The 21382-nt window shown below is 39.4% G+C and overlaps 2 protein-coding genes across 3 annotated transcripts; both read right to left on the minus strand.

The window, feature by feature from the left end:
• Nucleotides 1-374: 374 nt before the first annotated feature.
• Nucleotides 375-6927, minus strand: LOC133003331 (vacuolar protein sorting-associated protein 26B-like). 2 transcript variants are annotated; one of them, XM_061073037.1, is made up of 7 exons: nt 6655-6927; nt 6278-6556; nt 5108-5264; nt 4837-5001; nt 2478-2653; nt 2226-2368; nt 375-1460 (listed from the first exon to the last, which is right to left on the minus strand). In XM_061073037.1, the coding sequence occupies exons 2-7, from the start codon at nt 6498-6500 to the stop codon at nt 1323-1325; spliced, it is 1002 nt and encodes a 333-aa protein (XP_060929020.1). In that variant the 5' UTR covers nt 6501-6556; nt 6655-6927; the 3' UTR covers nt 375-1322. The 2 variants fall into 2 exon arrangements, with proteins under 2 accessions (XP_060929020.1, XP_060929019.1); XM_061073036.1 differs by having other exon boundaries at nt 6278-6927.
• Nucleotides 6928-8811: 1884 nt separating this feature from the next.
• Nucleotides 8812-19245, minus strand: jam3a (junctional adhesion molecule 3a). The gene is given in 10 exon segments (XM_061073372.1): nt 8812-9621; nt 9712-9763; nt 9875-10004; nt 10353-10452; nt 10991-11193; nt 11774-11926; nt 12138-12251; nt 12344-12415; nt 19055-19184; nt 19186-19245. Coding segments are annotated over 10 exon segments (1050 nt in total). The 3' UTR covers nt 8812-9585.
• Between the last annotated feature and the right edge of the window lie 2137 nt (nt 19246-21382).

Below are 21382 nucleotides of genomic sequence, written 5' to 3' on the forward strand. Positions count from 1 at the left end.
GAAACACAGTACTAACAGACGAGTTATAATTTGATTACAAGTCTAACAAAGAGAACACTCCTCCTTTCCAGCTCTGCGAGGATTTTAATAAAGGCTGTTTGAAAGTAACACCTACGACCCTTCATACCTGAACGTTTCCAAATGTGTGTTCACTGCATATATGACCTCCACTTTAGTCAGTTTAAATGTTTCAGGTTTTTATAGATACAGTTGGTGTGTTGGTTAACAGCCTGTTTTTATTTAAAAAATCTGAATAAATTCTTTCCCATAGTGTTGTGCGTCTCTAAATGTCAACACAACTCACCCTCAAGTGTATTCTAACGATACCAACTTAAGAAAATTCACTTCTTCAACACCAACAATACAGACTGAGGTTTTTCCATTTGGCATCAATTTATTAGACTTTTGGGGACAAGGAGTAAGAGATTAGCATTTTGCAAAAGATAGATCGTTATACTGTAACTTCTCTTGAGTTAAAATACTAAAATCATGTTCGAGGCAGGAGGATTTAATTTGCTTGATACACTGAGGCACAAATTTCAAGTCTCTAACAAAGATGATAAAGAGGACTTCATACTATCAGATCTGAATACAAACACTGTGACACTCTTTTCCTAACACCACTGGAATGCCGAGGTAAGCACATGGACATGAACGTTTGTGGCACCGTGTACTGTAGAAGCAGTGTACACAACCTAGCACAGGGTAACAGGATTCATCTGGTCTTATGTACAGGTTCCTTTTAAAAATGTGTTGGAAAATACTTTAAAATAAAAAGATTCCAGTTTCCACTTCCACTGTTTTTTTATATGCAAACACACAAACACAAACCCAAAGAGAAAAGGGTGATCAGCAAGATATAGCAGTGCAAAGTTATCTCAGATATCTTGACCTAATAGCAATGTTAGGAATGCGTTTATTACACATGGAATGTCGGCCACATTTAGATGGAAACTCATGACATTTAAGTTGCATTAATAAGGAGACAAACAAATCATTTTATCCCCAAAAAGCGTGAAAATGTAACAAAAGGCTTAAAAATCCAAGAACTTCACATGAAACATTTGACACGGTGGACATCGCGACAGGTGATTAGTTTGATTCCCATAAAGAAAAAGGAAAGTATTAATGAGGAAGGTGAAGACCAGCAGCCTGAGGCCACGTTAATGCCTCATGCAAACGGTTTCATTGGTCACATGTCTGTCTCCCTTCTTCCTCCCCAATAAAACAGCTGCTTGACGAGATGATGTACAGTTGACGGGTGCCTTCACTACTCCGACGCAGATGAGTCTTGTGTGAGGAGACGGGGGGGTGCGGCGGCTCTACCCGCTCTCCTCCCTTGCCGCCTGCTCCAGGGCGCTCTCCGAAGCCGCCGAGCCCTCGAACCGCTGAGAGGCGATGGCGGCCTGGTGGGACATGCTCTTCCTGACCACGTCACCTTTCCTCCACAGTGTGATTTCCTGTGGAAGGAGAAAAGGTACGAGCACGTTAGTAATATGATTATTTATATGCTTTATGTCTATATGCACTGGTAAATTTAATGGAACTGTATATTAAACTTAAGACCATCTCAATAACCTGGGTTTGCTCACTTTAAAATGTTTTATTGTTTCTGTTGGTGGTTTTTTTTTTTATTATTTATTTTCTTTATAGAAAATAGAGCAATGTTCTTTGTCAGCTTCTCAATCAGGAATAGTTTCTGGTTACCTTATTCTCCTATAAATGCAAACTCAGTATGTTAGTGTTTTTGACTATTTGAAGATATGACACTGGTTGTTTGTGAAGTTGGGATGTGCATTTTATTGATTTTAGTAATCATCAGAATAATAGGTAATAAAATACCTGTTAGTTGCAGCCCTACTATGAATAAATAATAATAAAGGTGTCGGCTGGTTTCAGCTCTTTATCGGTTTGCAGATCGGCTCAATAGAAACTTACACAGACTTTGTTCTGAATGGATGTTTCTATCTTGGGTCTTTACCATACACACTATTAACTCAATAAACCTTTGTGACCCATTCATGGGTATTAGACATCTCTAAATTAATCAGCTTTCTCCAGCAGAGATGTAACTGTATTCAGAGGGTCAGTGAAACCAGGTGCTACATTTTCAGGGATAATTCCAGACTCAGATTAGTGCCAGATGTAGAGAATATTCAGATTATTTTAATACATGCTAACACTGAGCACGAGAGAAGCCGCTCCCTCTTTCATCCCGATCTTACCTGCTGTTTGAAGTAGCGTCGTTCCTCCTCATCGATCAACACCAGGTTCAGGTAATAGCGCACCGAGAACTTCTTGTTGATGTCTCGCATCGTGGGAGTCAGATCATAACCGGCCAGAAATAACCGGATTGGAATGGATTCCCCTGAAATATGAAGTACAGGGGATCAGATTAGATAAGGACTTATTTTAACTGAAAAATAAATGCTCTATATTTTAAAGAAACTTGATCATTTTGAATCAGGGTTGTTTACCCCTGACTGGAGCGCCGTCCATTATCTCATACTTGGCAATAGTGTCATTTTCATGGTATACACTTGGGCCGGTGCCTGTTGTCTCACGTTTGATGATATCAATCTCCATGTGTCTTATCTTAATCCTCACCAACAGGAAATAGATTTTCCCCACAATTACATCTTTCAGATGGTACCTGTCAAAAAATAAATAGAACACAGACACAAGCATAGAATGAGAATTAGAGTTGTAAATAAATAGGTTAGTATGTGTACACTCATCCTTTATAAACTGAACAGATGTTTGTCTGAACGCTTTCAATTGTATCCAGAAATTGCTGTTGATAGATTAATAAAAGTATTCAGTCTGAAACTTAATATAATGTCATTTTATGATTTTCTTTCTTTAGAGGCATTTTGTAAATTCAGTTTGAAAAGTACCAGATAATCATGTTTATTATTTGTGTCAGAGATTTTCATGTCTAAACAAATAGTTGGTGCAGTGTTTCCCCTAGGTTTACAGCTTTTTGGGGGGGGGGGGGCGGCACAAAAACTTAAAGGAATCATGATGTTAATGTGTTTCTTTTAATGATTTTGAACTGTACATTGGATTTCAGCGCTGACAGGCTATTCTGTGATGCTCAGACGTCATGTGTTTGTCCAGTTTGTCCCTTCTGTAGGACTGGCAGGGAGACTATAAATGGCCGGGTCTGGTTTCCTCGCACAACTGCCTGTTTATGCTGTCTACGTATGCGACATAACATTCTTAAAAACAGTGGTGTATAAAGTACTTTAAAGCCATACTTGAGTAAAAGTACAGATATCTTACTTGAAAGTGACTCCGGTAAAAATAAAAGTCACCCGTCAGAAAATGACTTGAGTTAAAGTCTTAGAGTTGCTCATATTAAATGTACTTAAGTATCAAAAGTATCTGGTGTTGAAATGTACTTAAGTATCAAAAGTAAAAGTACAAGTACCAAATTTTATTTCAACTGACTAAAAAATTAAAACAACACTATATATATAATGTAAAATTTTACAAATTTTGAACCCGAGATGCTGAGGTTAAAATAGTATTGGACAATCGATCTGAACTTCTAGCGACAACAAAGAATCAACACAACAGAATAAACAAGTGCCTCTTGATTCTACCTAAGAACACTCATAGACCAAATTAACCTTTTGTGTCTATTAGCTGTATTTTGCATTTTAACTGCCTGGATGTTTACCTGCCTGCTTACCTGCCCGCCAGCTTGTCCACGCATCTACATGTAATCCTGTTTATTTATCATTAGACTATCTTCACTGAATGGGCCTGGGGTTGTGTTTGCATTTGTTTCCAGCAGGGTGACAATACACCTGTAGGGTATCTTGCCTGTAGGGACAACAAAGTGAAGACACAACCCTGCCTGAAGTTGTACACATTGGCCAGTTGTTACAATACATATATAAGACTCAACAGCTTCTAAGTTGTGTTGAGTCAGCACAAAGGGCGACTAAGGATTGGAATTGGCAATATATAGATATATAATATCTTTGCAAAAATTATATTGGCATTATAGTGACTGGAAAACTGGGCCTGATTACCCAGGGTTCCATTTGGGAGGTCCATTAAAAAAATGAATTGTTTGCGTGAATATGCAGTAGTAATAGTCCATGACACAGTGTTGTTTTTGGTTGTGTTGGCTGAAAGTTGTTTTTGCGTTTGCTCATATAATTGGTTGTGTTGTTTGTTTTTCCATCTCGACTTGTTTTAAATCTGTTTGTTTTGTTTACGTGGACGTGTAAGACTAAGTAGACACAGCCAACCAATGATAGTCTATTTGCCAACAGTTTTTGTTTAAACCAACTACTTCCAAAATTTTCTTTAAGAAAAGTTAACCACTTGCTGCTTCAAGCTATGTATTTATGTGCAGATGTTGACACGAAGCAGGAAAGGGAAAACGAATGTGAATCGAAAAAGATTATGTAAAGTCACCTAATAAAAGCCCTCAAAAAGCCAATTCATTTGCGCACGTGCCAGTGTGTGCGCGCATGTGTCAGTGTGTGCGCGCATCTGGATGGAACTCCGCCGTGCGCGATACAGAGAGCAGAGGAGAACTCTAACCGCGCGACCATGTCGAGACAGAGATGCAAGCTATAGACCTGTTTTATAGGTAATGTAACCTTAAAATTATTTAAGTAGAAATCTGGCGCCATATTAAAAAATAAAAAATAAAATAAATAATTAACTTGACCTTCCAGGGGGGGCGGGAGGTGCCGTTGGGGGGGGCGCAGCGCCCCCCTAATAGAATGGTAGGGGAAACACTGTGGTGAATCAATCGATAGAAAATCAGCTGACAATACGTTAGTTTGATCAATTGGTGAAAAAAGCTCTTACTTGGATTTATTATACTCAAACTCGATGTGGAGACAATCTTCAATTCCAACCTCCATCTTAATGGAGGAGTTGAGTTCGGGGTAAGTGCTCAGCGTGTGGACCACGATGTCCATCTCTTTACTGATGTCATTTAGTCTTCGTATCACTGTGGCACGAAGGAAATATCTGCAAATGGAACAAACAAATGTTAAGTTGCTATGTTAAGGCTGGTTAAAGAGTGACACTCAGAGTCACTCATTTCACTGCCTGTAAAGTGAATGATCAAACTTACCTTAGCTTGACATTCTGGCCTGTGTAGGACTCGTAAGGTTTCTCAACGTGAGTGAACTCAAAGTCGAAGGTCTGCGACTGAGTTATTTCACCAGGTCTCGCCAGATCCTTCACCAGCGAAACAAACTCATGATGGTTTCCTCTGTCGTAATACAGCTCTAGAAAAGAAGAATCGGTTGCAGTTATTTTATTATTGAGTCTCATAAAGTAAATTTTGGACAGATATACATCTATGATTTGTTGTATTTGTTGTAACAATTGGGGGAAAGGGCATTACTTTTTTTATTATGACAAATAACTATCTTTTTGAAAATCTAAAATTATTCAGAGGTAAATTTAACTTGCACAAAGCAATGTTTTTAGAGTTTTACCCAAAGAGACAGTGTGGAAATAAGATTATAGGAGGAAGGGATGCAGAAAGGGGAAGTGTTTTTGCTTAAGGATGGGAGGGGGGGCATTTCCTATCTTCACAGAAAGCAGAACTTAATAGTAAAATAAAATTGAGAACTTCTACCCAAAGGCAGAATTATACTACAGGAATATTAGTTAAAATCGTTAAGTGTATTTAAAAAAAAATAAAATGCTTACTAAGTCAACAGGACTCCTCATTTCCCACAATTGTTGTGCTTTGGTTTCATATGTAGTGACGTTCAAACTAAAGTTGCAACCTTTTGTGCAAGTTTTTTATTTTGGTTAAAATTCATTCTTGGACCAGTCAATGGTTCTAAATGACTGTGTTATTGTGAGGATGGTGGCACAGTTTCCCTAATAATCAAATGCAAAGAAGATTGTGTCTTCTGTGTATTTTACAGATATTGAGTGAAAACACTGCTAACTTTTTAAAAGGTAATGAACAGAAGCCAGAGTGTGAAATGTGTGTGAACTTGGTAGGATTGTCAATGTCATTTTCATCAATAGCAATATAACAAAAGTTAAATTGTCCAAGCACAGTGAGGAGGATTCACACACAACTGATCTCCCTTAAAGAGCAACGGAGCAAAAATGACTCAATAATAAACTGATATTATTAAATAATAGGAATAAACAATAATGGTAGTAGAAAAATAAAAGTAATACAAGAAGAGCTTTGAATAATAGTGTGACAATAATGATTATGAACTCTAAACATTTCACTTTTTTACTATAATTTGTAGGTGTGTGTGTTTTTTACCTATTTGCCCAACGAACTCGATCTTGATGCCCTGGTGCTCCAGCCTCTTCCCGGGACTCTTCAGCGTGACGTTCACCTTCCCACTCACCGTCTCTCCATCGTAGAAGAGGAAGTACTTGTCCTTCTTCCCATCCTCTGTCTTGTGCTCGGCTTTCTTCCTCGTCTCCGAGTCGTTCAGCACCACGTCGATCTCTGCACTCTGTCCGAAGCTGAAGAAACTCATGGTGGCGTCGCGCTCCTCTTATCTGGAGAAATGAGCGCAAACCCCCCAGCAGTTTGCTAACGTTGTGAAGAAGAAGACAACAAACACACAACTCAGCGGAGGCCTTCTTCTTCTCTGAGCTCACACACAGCTACACACACACACACAGCTACACCTGGAGGAGACGAGGATGCTTCTCAGAAACACTCCACGTTAGCTACATGTCCGCCCTCGCCTCCGCCGACGAAGATAAACGTGAAACGACGTCTGGAGGGAAAACGCGTAACAACACGTCCATTAGCACGTTAGCATGTTAGCACGTTAGCTGCCTGTTTCCTCTTCTGTCTCTGACTCTGCAGCAGCTTCACAGACACACACAGCAGCTTCACGCTGAGGACGAACCCGACATGTTTGTGTTCTCTGACACAAACTGTTGTCAAACCACCAGGAAGTGCGAAACCTGTGTGACAAGACTGCTTCCGGGTGGGGGTTTTCAGAGTAAAAGCAAACAAGACTGGCGCCCCCTTACCGGAAGTCTGGACCTCTCATATATTCAGGTGAAAATAGTATGATTGTTTAAACTGATTTACTCAATTAAACAACTGTATTCATAAATAGCTATATGCAAAAAGTATTTTGGTCTTTGATTAAAACTACACATTGAATTTTAAATAATACTTATTATAAACTGTATTCGTGTAACACCTTTCAATGCAGCTCAAAGTGATGTACATACAATATAAATATAAAAATAAGTGTAGTTTACAAATGCTGAATCTCTGATTTAATCTCTGCTGTTGTTGCTAACCATTCAGAGCCTTGTATGTAATGACGGGAACCTTAATGTCAGTCCTTTGTGTAACAGGCAACAAGGGCAGAGCAGCTAGAACTCCACTAATGTGTTCTTTCCTCTTGGTTCTTGTTCTAAATGTACTCAGAAGTGTATTTACGTTAAAGTATCTAATAATATACATAATAACAATAACAAAATACAGGCTTCAAATTATCCAAAGTAAATTGTTCTGATTATATATTCAGGAGAATGGTCCCTACCACATAACTAACCTAGACACTGTGGTATTTGGTTATTATTACAGGTTTATCGACTCCTTTATGTCCAGATGTAGAGTGCATGATATCTGATCATATATATAAAGCAATACAAAAATGGTGTAGTATTAAAGTAACATAAAACAGATGTACTAAAGTTTTGTATAATAGTTTTTTTTTGTGTGTGTAGTTTACTGTTTTACTCAAAGTGTTTGATACTTATTGTTAATTCTGTATCTGCATACTTTTGCCTGCCCTGCATGAATACACAACAAAAAAACTTTTAAGACAACATTTACAGTTCAATTGTATTTAATAGTAACAAAATAACATGAACATGTAGAATTAATATCAAATGAACAGTGGACATTTTACAACAGTTCCTGAGTTGTTACACAAATCATTGACACAAATGTTTGAAATTAAAATAATACTGTTATTACTGATGGGCTTGACACTGCAGAAACACACTGAACAGTAAATACTGTACATTTATTTCCAACCAACAGTTTTATTGCCATATTTACAATAAGGTATGGTGTGCAATGTATGAAAATCAAATGATCAAAAATGTTTGTATTTATGTACATTAAATACCAAGTCAAAACTGGACAATATGTCCAATACTCAAGAAATAATTATTAAAGTACAGAAGGTCACTTATTCACAGAAAACAGCACTCTAAAAATCATACTTCACCACCTTTTATATTTTATAATGACTTTGCAGCATAGTGGGATACATGGATCTCAAATTCAAGGTTATATCTGTACTTGCACTTACTTGTTATGTCTGTAAATAGAATAAAGGCTAATGAATTGTGCCATATCAGTCTGAGCTATTCAGCCTTTTTGCAGTCTGCTACTTGTCTGTATAACGACAGTATATACAAAAACTTGTTTCTCCTCTTCCCCACGTGAAACAAACCCGAGAAGAGAATGTGTTGATCTTATGAACGAAGAAAATGTAAAGGAGATTTGTAGAACAATTGCAGTGTACACAGTAAAAAGTTTAAGATTTATAAAAGAGGATTTGTCCAAAAAACAAGGAGAGAGGAACGTGGCTTACAGCATCTTTAGCAATGACACCGTGGAACAAATATCACTGCATTCAAATGGTTTAATAATTAAAAAAAATCTGGATAATGACTCAAACTAAAAATACGCCCCCAATGTTTCAAATGGAAATGAATACTAACAAAATAAAAAGAATGCTGTTACTTTTATAAATACTGTAAAACAGTGCCACAAAAATTATATCAAAAATTATTAAAGTACAGAAGGTCACTTATTCACAGAAAACAGCACTCTAAAAATCATACTTCACCACCTTTTATATTTTATAATGACTTTGCAGCATAGTGGGATACATGGATCTCAAATTCAAGGTTATATCTGTACTTGCACTTACTTGTTATGTCTGTAAATAGAATAAAGGCTAATGAATTGTGCCATATCAGTCTGAGCTATTCAGCCTTTTTGCAGTCTGCTACTTGTCTGTATAACGACAGTATATACAAAAACTTGTTTCTCCTCTTCCCCACGTGAAACAAACCCGAGAAGAGAATGTGTTGATCTTATGAACGAAGAAAATGTAAAGGAGATTTGTAGAACAATTGCAGTGTACACAGTAAAAAGTTTAAGATTTATAAAAGAGGATTTGTCCAAAAAACAAGGAGAGAGGAACGTGGCTTACAGCATCTTTAGCAATGACACCGTGGAACAAATATCACTGCATTCAAATGGTTTAATAATTAAAAAAAATCTGGATAATGACTCAAACTAAAAATACGCCCCCAATGTTTCAAATGGAAATGAATACTAACAAAATAAAAAGAATGCTGTTACTTTTATAAATACTGTAAAACAGTGCCACAAAAATTATATCAAAAATTACTTTGGCAAGTTGGCTGATTTTCATGTGCCTCAGAGAATATGTGCCATGTTCCACCTCTAGCTTCAGCATCTGGAGCATCATTGTTGCAAATTAACCTCAACAGTTTTTGCTTGTGTGTTTGATCCTTTTCCTGCAGCTCTTACCCTGAACCGAAACCCCGTCAGATGATGAATGAACTCTTGTGGCGGAAATGGCCCTGTAAAAAAATAAGAATTAGAAAATCAGTATTTGCAGAGTTAATGGAACATAAATTAAATGCTGTGTATGTTTCAACGATTTTGTTTACCTCATCTGCATCACCGTAGTCAACACCATCAGTCTGTGCTGGCCAGTTGTAGCTGAAACGAATAGATACACAAATTAAAATTTAAAGGAAATCATTCAAATAGTGTTGAACGTTAGACAGAATGACAAAGCAACCGTTTATCAGAGGTGATATTTATACTCACTTGTTTTCATTGTGACCTTTTTTGTGGAAGCATCCACGTCTAAGGTAATGACACATGGAAGCAGCCACACAGAAGAATATAATCACTGCTCCGAAGCACTTGAGGAAAATCCCAAGGATGTCGATATCATCTGCAACAGAACAAAGATCAGATCTTAACAGATTTGTAGGTGGTCTGAAAAATGTCAGTGCCTGTAATTTTGAGTACAAGAGGAGGTTGAACTGTGCAAAAACTTTTGTTTAGGGACCGACTACTAAAATGGATTTAGCTTTGTTTGTCTTTATAAAGTGTTGAGTGAGAAATTATAGTAAAAAAAATCATCTCTTCTTTTCAGCCGTCTTTGATTGAGGTGTCTTTTCACATTTCAGAAACCACCACGGTACATTTTCACTCAGGACATCTGCAGAAGACGTCTCAGAAACTAGCTCATACCTTTGGATGTTTCAAATCTGTGAACAGAAAAAAACATGACACTCACAGACTTCCATTATTTGCACGGGACACTGTGCATGTCCTGCATCGTTCTTCGCCTGGCAGTAGTACTCTCCTGCGTCCTCCTTCCTCAGCCTTCGGAATTTCTGTGAAGACATTTTTTGAAATATTTCAGTGCATTGACAAAGAGCAGCAATGTCCAAAGAATGCTTCAAGATGTCATCCTGTAGATAAATCCTTATTGTCTTTAATTGTTCTGTTACACTTTATGATATGGACATGAAATGTGTTTAGTAATACGGTTGAATTCCTTCCTGTGTGTAAGACTTTTTCTCAGTTATTATATTTGTGAAGTGAACTATTTACACATCACATCACCTTGGCTTTGGATGCATCATTATCCTCCTTTCATATGTGCCAGTTTGGGGTTTAGCTTCCACACGGGCTATCTTTACACACATGGATTAATCCTGCTATTAGTCATATGATGGCTACGGGTTTATTTGGATTAAGCTGTTCACATTTACATTAGATAAGCTGCCATTAAGTATTCTGGATGCTGAAGAGTCTCATCCACAAACAGGTCAGTCAGATACTTCCTCCTGCTTGACTGAGACAAATTCTATTTCTAAAAAGTCATAACTGTACCAATAACGGGCAACAACACGTCTCTGTCTGTCTCACCAGGCCTCCGGTGTCGGGGTTGATGCTGTATGAGGAGTTGAGCAGCTTGGGGGTGTTTTTGGGTTCCTGAGGAAGCTCCTCATTGTTGTGGAACCAGCGGTAGAGAGGAGCAGGGAAGCCCTCGTTCTCCAGACATCGCAGCTCCGTTGATGTCCCCACGGTGACCGCCTCTGGCACGCTGCACCGAGGAACAACTGGTTTCACTGCACACAGACACACAGCAGTCAACAACAGGCGCAACGCATTAGCAACAACCGACTGTTTTTGTTTTTAACTATTTAGTTGATGCATAAAACATCAAAATGAAAAAACCATAACATTTTAGGGAATACACTATATGATAATGCTCTTATCTCTGTACAGGATATATTATAAATAATCAAGATTTTTTTATTGTTTCATCTGGTTGTGTAATAAATTATAAAAATAATAGTTATAGTTAATTAAGTAATACAAAAACAACAATAATGGTAGTAATCAGATAAATACAGTTATACAATAATACAGATATAGAATAGAATTTGTGTGATAAAATAGAATAAGAATACTCATTACAACAATTCAGAATGTATCTATAACTATTACTATAAAATTTGCCTATACACCCCAAATCATAAAATATGAATTCCATAAAAATATAAACACACAGAAAAGCAACAACATTTTAGATTTTATGAGGTGCAGTGTCATTTTCTCTTTGTCTGTTAACAAACAATAATGTAATTCTAGATGTGGTGCAACCATCAGTGGTGGGTATCTGAACCCAGTGTCGGCCGACCGCACCTCTCACTGCGAGACTGATAAGTATCTCATCAAAGTCCCTTTGATCGTCGATGGCGGCTACCTCGCAGCGGTACTCTGCCGTGTCAGAGCGAGTGGAGTTGAAGATCAGGATGTTGGCTGGTTCTCTGAGCTGAGCTCTCTGCTCCAAGTCCCCTACACAGAGAAGAGGAAAAAAACACTTAACAATTCCTCATTCAAATACACAGTGTGACTCTTCACAGAGCAAAAAACAGAATCCGCTGCCAACTTCTTTCAAGGTTCCATTCATTCAATCTTAGCTTTGAGTCCTGAGACACTGTGTTTCCACTCCGTGCTCTGCAGGCTGATATGGTTCTTTTAAAAAGAGACTTTCTGAGCGGTTTACCTGATATCTTGTTTTGGAAGTACACATAACTGGGGACACCGTTTTTAATCTTTTTCCATTCAATCCTTGGGTTGTTTGTTGAGATGGACTCTATTAAACAGGTCAGTTCGATGGCTGTGGAGGAAACAAAGAGCGAGTGAGCAGGAGTCAGGAAGAGAAAAGCTACTTTGGCACAAATAGGTTGGAGAGATTTTCCAGCAACTTACGCTCAAACTCATTTGCCCACACAATCTTGTCCGTGGTTCGAAGGGTAACCCCGGCTGATGATGGAATTTGGCCTGTAGAGAAAAAGGGAAAAAAAAGACACCAAATGAGTAACGCTGACAGCATACACAAGCATTAGCAGACATTATCTAGTGGGCATGTTGCCTAATAAACAGAGGATTAGAAAGATAAATTTAGAAACTAAGAGAGTGTGAGAGGCTTGGGATTCGATTTAGGGCAAACATATCGTATTAATTAATTCCCATTTGTGTTTAAGAGGATTATAACCTGGGGGCAAAACGTGTCAGTTTTAAAGATTTGATGTGTACTGCACATAGTGTTTTAGTATAAACTGACTCGGAGTACAAATATTCAGGCTTCAATATTTGATTTTGTTCTTTTGTAGTGGTTAAATAGTAAATAATTCAGTTGGTGATGGTTCATTGCAAGTGAGAGCAGGTTTTAAAAGTTAAATTACTGCAATGAAATATTAATACAGTGGTATCGGTAAATACGTAGGCAGATATATAGATCTATTGTTTCGATTTTTCTCCAGCACACTGCGTTCGGACTGAAACCCCGACTGAGGTTAAAGTGCTGACTCTCAGCCTCTCAGCCTGTTTCTTTGAGGTTGTCACACCGCGCATACTGAAGAGTCTGTGTAGGAAGGTTTTCATGCACAGTCCCTCTGTGTGCCGCCCTCAGGCCAATGCAGCAGAACACAAACTATCAGCAAAAAAACAGTGCCACTGAGGAACCTTTTCCAGTCCACACTCGTTTTGTTTTCAATTAGTGAGGAAAAACATTAGAAATCAAGAGGGACTTGAGTATTTGTGCAAAGACTAACTGGCTGTAGCTCGAGGCTGATTAATCCGTGTCCATATTAGGTTTTTCAGGTTTTTCCATTTTCTTTATTGTGTTGTGCCTATAAAAGATCTGTTAAAGGCCAAAGTCAGTGGAACAGAGAGTCCATCTCTCCCGCAGAAAAAGATGCTGAAACACCTTGTTTGCATTCCAGGCTTTTTTAATGCCTCTATAAAGCATCACATGACAACCTACCAGCTAATTTGACCCGAACTGGCGCTGTGGACCCATCGCTATTGTTACCATGGCTACAGCAGTGTTTTGCAGCTGATCAGGAAGCCTCCGGGTTCGGACTGTGACATCTCCGACACGCTCTTTAAGGAGATGACCAATAACAGAAAGAGTGGGGCCAGTGACCAACCAGAGCAGACTGGGCTGTTTTGGGCCAACAGCTAAAATGGAGCGTTTCAGACAGAGGGTGAAAGGAGGCGATGATGCAGCAGTGAATGGTCTGCACTTAACAGCATGTCAACCTATTTTGCTAGACCTCCCAAATTAAAAGGATGAAACTGTAAGACATCAACTGTTTCTCATAGCAAGTACGTGTTTATCCCAAAATATCCAATCATTCACAAATCCTCATTTAATTACGACAAAGTAAAGTTACCAAAAAAGAAACAAAGTTGGAGACAATCTATCTCGTGCAAAGTGGTGGAGGATGCTTGTTTCCTTTTCTTTTTGTAGATGTAAGCATTTGCATCAGTGGCACACGAGATCTCACTCGTGTTTGGGTGATGAAACATCTCTGACTAATACCTGGGAGCAGTCAACGATGCATCACCCGCTAGAGCAAAGTGCCACCGTTTCATTTCTGTAAAAATCTTTCCAGATATTTGGTCCAGTGTGCGCTGTTATACCATATTGAAATGTGAGCTTTGTGGAAGGGTTGTGCAATTTTTACATTGTTATATAACAAATTTGGGCCAAACGGTTGGTTAAAAGCCACATATGCCCTAAGACATTACAAGATACAAGGGTTTCTTGCTTCACTAAATTGTGACGCTAAGGTACTCTGAGCTTTAGTGAATAAATAATTTATAGAAATTCCCCCAAACAAAGCAAATGCAAAGGCACAGTCGTAACGCAACAGTGAGACTGTGCTTCCGTTCTTAACATATTTAATCAACATCATCACAACATCATGCCCCCTGGCTCAAACAACACATGACATACACTTATTTGAAGTTCCGTGCTTGGTTGAACTCCTTAAAGCAATCAGTGTTATTTTGTAAATGTCACATTAAAATAACAAGAGGGCATAATTCACAAGTTTGGTAAAAACTGGGCCATGTAGAAAGCCAAGTTGAGCGTTAAATTAGAGAGTCGTGGGAAGGCGGGGGACGACAACACTAAATTAGGCAAATGTGAAAATTATAATTTTCAGATGTACACACGACTCAACAGTGTGTTCGGTTTTAAATGCTGGGAACAAATAAGCATGTCGCTGCCCTACACTCAACCTACTGTGTCTGTGACGCCTCCAAATGTCGTAATTGCTGGGTATACATGTATCTAATAGCACCCACGCTGAGTAATGAAGGCCTCCCTGTGGGGTCATGTGAAGGGTTGCGGATGAAGCAGAACCGAGACAATAACCGTCATCAGGCTTTGAGTACAGCAGGGGAATCTGCTCCTGTTGGCCTGAGGCACTCGGAGCCACTCTGAGGTATCTCTCCGAAGCGGCCCTGTGAGCACACGAGTGACCCTGAGATGTACCGTGTGACTCGGAGCCACCGGGAGTGAGCGTATAGCTGATGCTCAAACATGGGTCCTGCCAAGGCATTCCGGTCATACAGGCGCAGCTGCAGACACTGATGAGATCTGACTCCCAGGTCTCAGCTTCCGTCCCTGTTGCTGACTTTCCCACCCTGTGCATCAAGAGCTATTTTTACCCCAACTGTGACTGGACATCCTGAGAGACACAGAAAGTGCTCGTCCAGCAAACGCACCCTTGACATATGCATATAAAACAGACAGGAGCTGGGGGAATTGAAGAGACTCGTGTCCAGGAACAATAGGAAAACTGAAGCTCTGTAAGATATTGGCCATCGAGTAAAATCTGATGCAATCACAGTGGAAAATATTGAGTTATAATAAATACGCATTAGAACTCGTTATTTCCGGGATTGCGACATGACAGTGTCTCATGCGTCCGAGTCCGTTTGTTTTTGTAAAGCTCTCTGGAACCCTGATAAAAGGTCGTGGAGGAGACCTTTGCTGCATGTGACCTCCCCCGCGTCCATTTGGCCAAAAATGAACAAAAACACTTTTCTGTCTTTATTTTTGCAGTATTTAACAGACTTTACTATAGATGGAGTCAACAGAGGACTGAGTAGATACAAGGAGAAGCAAAATCCAAAATTAGTAACAACCAGGCAGTATTAACATGATTTCTAGTGAAGGTTTATCTAAACAAAACAAAACTAGGCCGTGGGAACCACAGTCGATTAACAAGACAATGTGCAACTAATTACTAATACAGGCTTAGAATAAAAGCATTCATACAGCCAGGCTTGGACCCCCAGTGACACAATGTAGGCTGGGGAGAAGACAATATTTTTGAATTATGAAAATAATCCCAGCGCCTTCTGGAAAGCGAACAGAGGCTGGATTTTAATCCGCCTGCTATTGTAACGCAGAGACAATCTAGGTATAGAGCCCGTTCTGAGGGAAACACGCTCCTAACTAGCCACATTCTGAAATCCTCTTACGGGCTAAATGTGAAAACAACCACCCATCCCCATCCCTGCAACAAAAAGTTGTTGATCCAGTGCATCTATAAAAAGCCAGCTTCCCAGACATTCCAGTGCAGTCTGCTGCAAAATATGCTAAAGGCAGAGTTAGCTGCGGGCGGACGGGGAGCGGAGTGAGGACAAGGACCGGTGGGATTCACAGCATAGTGGAGTGAGTGTGTAAGAACAATTAATCACTCCAGTAGATTAGAGGGAGACAGTCGTGTTGTCATAAATAATTGAGCGATATGTAAGAAAGAGACACGTGAACTGTACTTTGCTCTCGTGTTTTTCTAAAGACGCCTGTGCACGGAAAAAACTCTCAACACTGCAGGATCCCTCACTGACTAGAGACCGAGAGATAATGTCGCTCCGGTAGATTTAATCTCTGCAGTGCCACTGACGCATCAGAGTGCACAGAGTATTGAATTGAACAAATAAATCAAGCAGAATGTTTCGGGGGTAATGTGCAATAAACAACGGAAATATTTTCATTTGACAAAATGGTGTAGAAAAGGAAAGGTTTCATGTGACGCTGATAACTCATATATCACTTTAGTCATTTGAAACACAAAACTACCAATGATTCTCTCATTCCAGCTTCACAGATCTGACGATTTGTCTTCATTGTTACAAACGACTGTAAACTCATGCAAGCGAATCTTATTTTTACTCTGAGGGAAATTCTTTCTCACATTTTTCACTGACTTCTTTCTCCCAAAATAACTCGAGGAAGGAGGCAACAAGGACTTAATTTAAATTTAATAATTCAACTTTCTGCTCTGCTGTGTCCTAATTACATGAAGCATGAATTAAAGAATGCTAATTCCGACTCATCCTCATTATTCAACCCTAAACACAGACGGAAACTTAAGGACAGAATTTTCCATGAATCTATTAATATTAGTCTTAAAACATGACTGCTGCTGTAGTTCTGAGCGATGAGGTCGGACCTGATTCAGCACCAAAGCAGTGTCAACGGCCTAATTAGAGCGAGCGCTGCCTGTCGGCCTTCTCTTGGTCATTTGATTCACACTTTGCAGAAGACCAGGGTCAGAAGTTCAGCCCTTACTGATGCAATTTTCGCAGTGTAACCGACCCACTCCAGCGGGGTGACCTCACAGCAAACGCACACCCGGCTGGACGCAGCACATCGCTCAGCATCCGCCACATTGATCAACTCAAAAGCTCCAGCTGTTTCTAAAGGCAGCCGCCATGAGATGTGTCACCTCTGCTGTGCGGCCTCACCATGACCGAGTACGTTTTCATCTGACGGCCTCGACCTGCGGCACTGACAAAACCCCCCCGCCCACCGCCATCAATCACCACGTGATCACCAAAGGTCAGCGCACAATGTTACTTGTGGAACGGGAGTCGAGCTGGTTGGAAAGATGACCTTTGAATATTCGGTGTTTTGCTAGTTGTGACCGAGAGTAGAGTTGAATCCATTTATAGATTATTTTAATTGACAGATGATTGACCAGCAACTGTTTTGATAACAGATTAATCATCTGAGTAATTTTTCAATCAAAAAGGTGCCTGTTGTTCTACAATGTGAGAATTTCATATCAGAAAACTCTAAATATCTTTACTTTTTAAAATCACAATCAAATACAACCAGACTGTTACAGAGTGACCTTTAAAACACCAACAAATAATAGCTGACTGAACATAATGGTTGGCAGTTAATAGAATATCAATAATGAAAATAATCCTGAGTTGCAACCTGAACCAAATGGTCTGCACATGATGTGACTTCACATTCTGACCAGGCACCAGCTATAACGGGTTCATGACATATCAGGATTAATATTTATATTAATATTTTTAATCTGACCTGATCCTGTAGGCTACTGTAGATCCTATAAGTATCACACATTTACAGGAGACCAACTAATTCTTACTTGTTCACCTGCAGCCTTCAACTGAAGCTGGATCAACAACTTGGTCAACAAAAGCCCCGGGTTCACTAATATATCAACTGTTTGTACTAATTATTAAATTAAGCAACTATCATCAGACACAGTGGACCCTTCATTACTTAATGTTGTGGGTTTTGTCACGGTTCTGTCTGACTTCCAGTTATTTGGGCCGTTTATAAAAAAAACGAATCCTTATCATTAGATTCGCCTGCAAATATTCCCATTGATGATTCTAATCCTAATGAAACCATCATGTGTTGTATGGTGGGGGTTTGTAATGGAGGTTATAAATCCGGCTGTTAAGTGAGAAATTGTTCTTACATAATATATAAGACTTTTAAATAAAGCCATTGGATTAGACTTAAAGATTCACTTACCCGTTAACATCTCTATAAAAAAGCTTTAATCGTGTGATGTCCATTGCTTTTATTATCTGTATTCTTATTATTCATATATTTAAGTTTTATATTAATACTTGTAAAGCACTTTGATTAAGTTATTAATATTATTATTAACATTGGTTGCAGTTTACAATGCCTGTTTAACTTGCACCATCAATGCATCATGGCACATGGAGATGCAGCCTTGACAAACACAAACACACATGTTATATCTGAAATGATCACACACACAAACACACAAGACTGGGATTTGTTATGGATCTTGTCCCCTTCGTGTCAGGACACACGGGACAGGTCTCTTGTCCCTGGAAGACACGCTGGCTCTATTCGTCCTCTGAGGAACGATCCTCCATTGACACACACAGTCACATCGAGGCTCTTCTCTCACAGGTTCATTCAGTGGAGACGTTAAGAGAAGCTTATCTCTGCTGTGTGTGTGTGTGTGTGTGTGTGTGTGTGTGTGTGTGTGTGTGTGTGTGTGTGTGTGTGTGTGTGTGTGTGTGTGTGTGTGTGTCAGGAAACAGTCACTGACGGTTAGTAACTGACACACAAGCGATTTAACGGCTTAACGTTAAATAAGAATAAGAAACGTGTCGGTGACATTACAGTAGAGAAAGCGTGATGAACACCAGGCAGCAGCGGGAGGATCCCTGACCAGCAGCAGCCTGTTTGTGTCGAGCTAGCGGCTGTTCCGGCTGTTCCGTCTGTAGCTCCCACGGCTCCGGATCAGCAGCTTCACCACACGGACATGTTTCTATCCTGACGGAGGGAGAACAGAGGATCAAGCGACTCACCCAGACTCGCGTAGAGAGCGACACAAGCCACCAGCCGAGCGAGCGCCATCTTGCAGCGTCTGGTCCCTCGGTCCCGGAGCCGCGGAGTCAGGGAGCAGCTCGGAGGTTCCAGCAGGAGGAGGAGCAGCGGCGGGAGGATGGAGAGGAGCAGAGCAGCCGACTGCTGGATGTTGCCATCGACGAGTTTCCATAGCTACAAGCGTCGAGGGGGGCGGGCCCTCAGTGCTGTCTGTCAGGCAGGAGGCGGGGCCTTCGATGTGGTCTCCTCCTCCTCCTGCAAAACTGTATCTATCTATCTATCTATCTATCTATCTATCTATCTATCTATCTATCTATCTATCTATCTATCTATCTATCTATCTATCTATCTATCTATCTATCTATCTATCTATCTATCTATCTATCTATCTATCTATCTATCTATCTATCTATCTATCTATCTATCTATCTATCTATCTATCTATCTATCTATCTATCTATTTTTCTATCTATCTATCTAATTATCTATATCTATCTATCTATCTATCTATCTATCTATCTATCTATCTATCTATCTATCTATCTATCTATCTATCTATCTATCTATCTATCTATCTATCTATCTATCTATCTATCTATCTATCTATCTATCTATCTATCTATCTATCTATCTATCTATCTATCTATCTATCTATCTATCATACCCTTTAAATATATATACAAAAAAATCTCACTCTTACTCTCTCTCGCTCTCCATTTTAATGTCTCTCTCTCTCTCTCTCTCTCTCTCTCTCTCTTTATATACATTTATATATCTACCTCTCTCCATCTTACTTTGTCTCTCTCTATATATATATATATACATCCCTATACCTCTCTCTCTTTATATATATATATATCTTATAATGTATCCCTCTCTCTCTCTCTCTCTCTCTCTCTCTCTCTCTCTCTCTCTCTCTCTCTCTCTCTCTCCCCCTCCCTCTCTCTCTCTCTCTCAGTAAATATCGAGGACACTCATTGCATCATTGCATTCCCTATGGCCACTGTCCTTGACTATTACAACTAAATGCTTAGTCCTTATCCTTACCCTCATTCAGACCCTGAAACCAAGTTTGCACAGACACACACGCACACGCACACGCACACGCACACACAGACAGTCATGGACTTCTGTTGTCGTGAGAAAGTGTCGACCTACACCCTCTAGTGGTTTTATTTTCCTATGAGAGTATAAATAGTAGCTGAATATAAATGTACAATGGTGTACAAAGACTAAAAAAGACTTATTCAAAATCAGACTGTTTTCTTCCTACACAGAAGTAGGATTTCAACACATTTGCAATCTCCCCTGCATGCCTCAGAGTATTCAATATGATTTACCTGCATAACAGTAAAAAAAATACTTATTCCACAACGTGTTACTGCTAGAAGGTAGCAGAATACATTTTCTAGAGTTTTTATATTTGCTGTTACTTCACATTTCAGTACACTTAGCTTGCAGAATACAATTTTGCATGAAAAGCAAGATAATCTTATAAAATAGACACAGAATTTCAGGTTAAATTAATGTTAATAACCCCCTCGTGTTGCCTTTTTAGCATTCATATCATCTGTGCACAAGCAAACCACTGAAACATGGTCCAAAATACACTTTACATTTATGAAATGTGGCAATTCTAGCAATGCCTTTAGACAGCAAAGGACACTTTACGATACATAATAAATAATAACAGTAAAACCAAATATCCAAAATCATATTTAGAGTAGCCATATCAAGAGAACATAAGTGACACAAGAATTGTTAAAATGTAAAACCACCATGCTAAGAGACAGAGAGAGGAACTCATGGTTGTGGCCTGTAAGACAACACTGAGGGCAAAAGCAGCTGTAATGATCGCCACAAGGGCATCGGGGCGGAAGATGGACGGTTCACAGACAGGAAATGCCTGAACATCACTGTGCCAGTGTGCCTGACGTCCAACATCAACACTACATCCTCCACTGGACCAATGCTGATTCCCAATGCTACGTCAAAAAAAGGAAAATATTACCGAGGCAACAGAAAGTCCCTGATCTGAAACAGATGTGAGGATAAATAAAAAAACATTTCAACATCTGTATTCTGCAGGAAAACAGCAGGATGCTCTGTGAGTAGGACTTTAGAGCTGGAAACAAAATGATCCTTCTGATATATAATTTATGTCATTTACTTTCTCATTCTATTTATTTTCATGCTTTGCACTGATATACTGTTTGTAACTGTAGCTGCTGGGATTCCTGCAAATAAACAGCAGGTGGCAGTGTAAAACCAGACATTATTTCAGCTGTCAAAACATTAGCATAGCCTCT

The sequence above is a fragment of the Limanda limanda genome, chromosome 6, assembly GCF_963576545.1.
Source record: "Limanda limanda chromosome 6, fLimLim1.1, whole genome shotgun sequence".
NCBI classification, from domain to species: Eukaryota; Metazoa; Chordata; class Actinopteri; order Pleuronectiformes; family Pleuronectidae; genus Limanda; species Limanda limanda.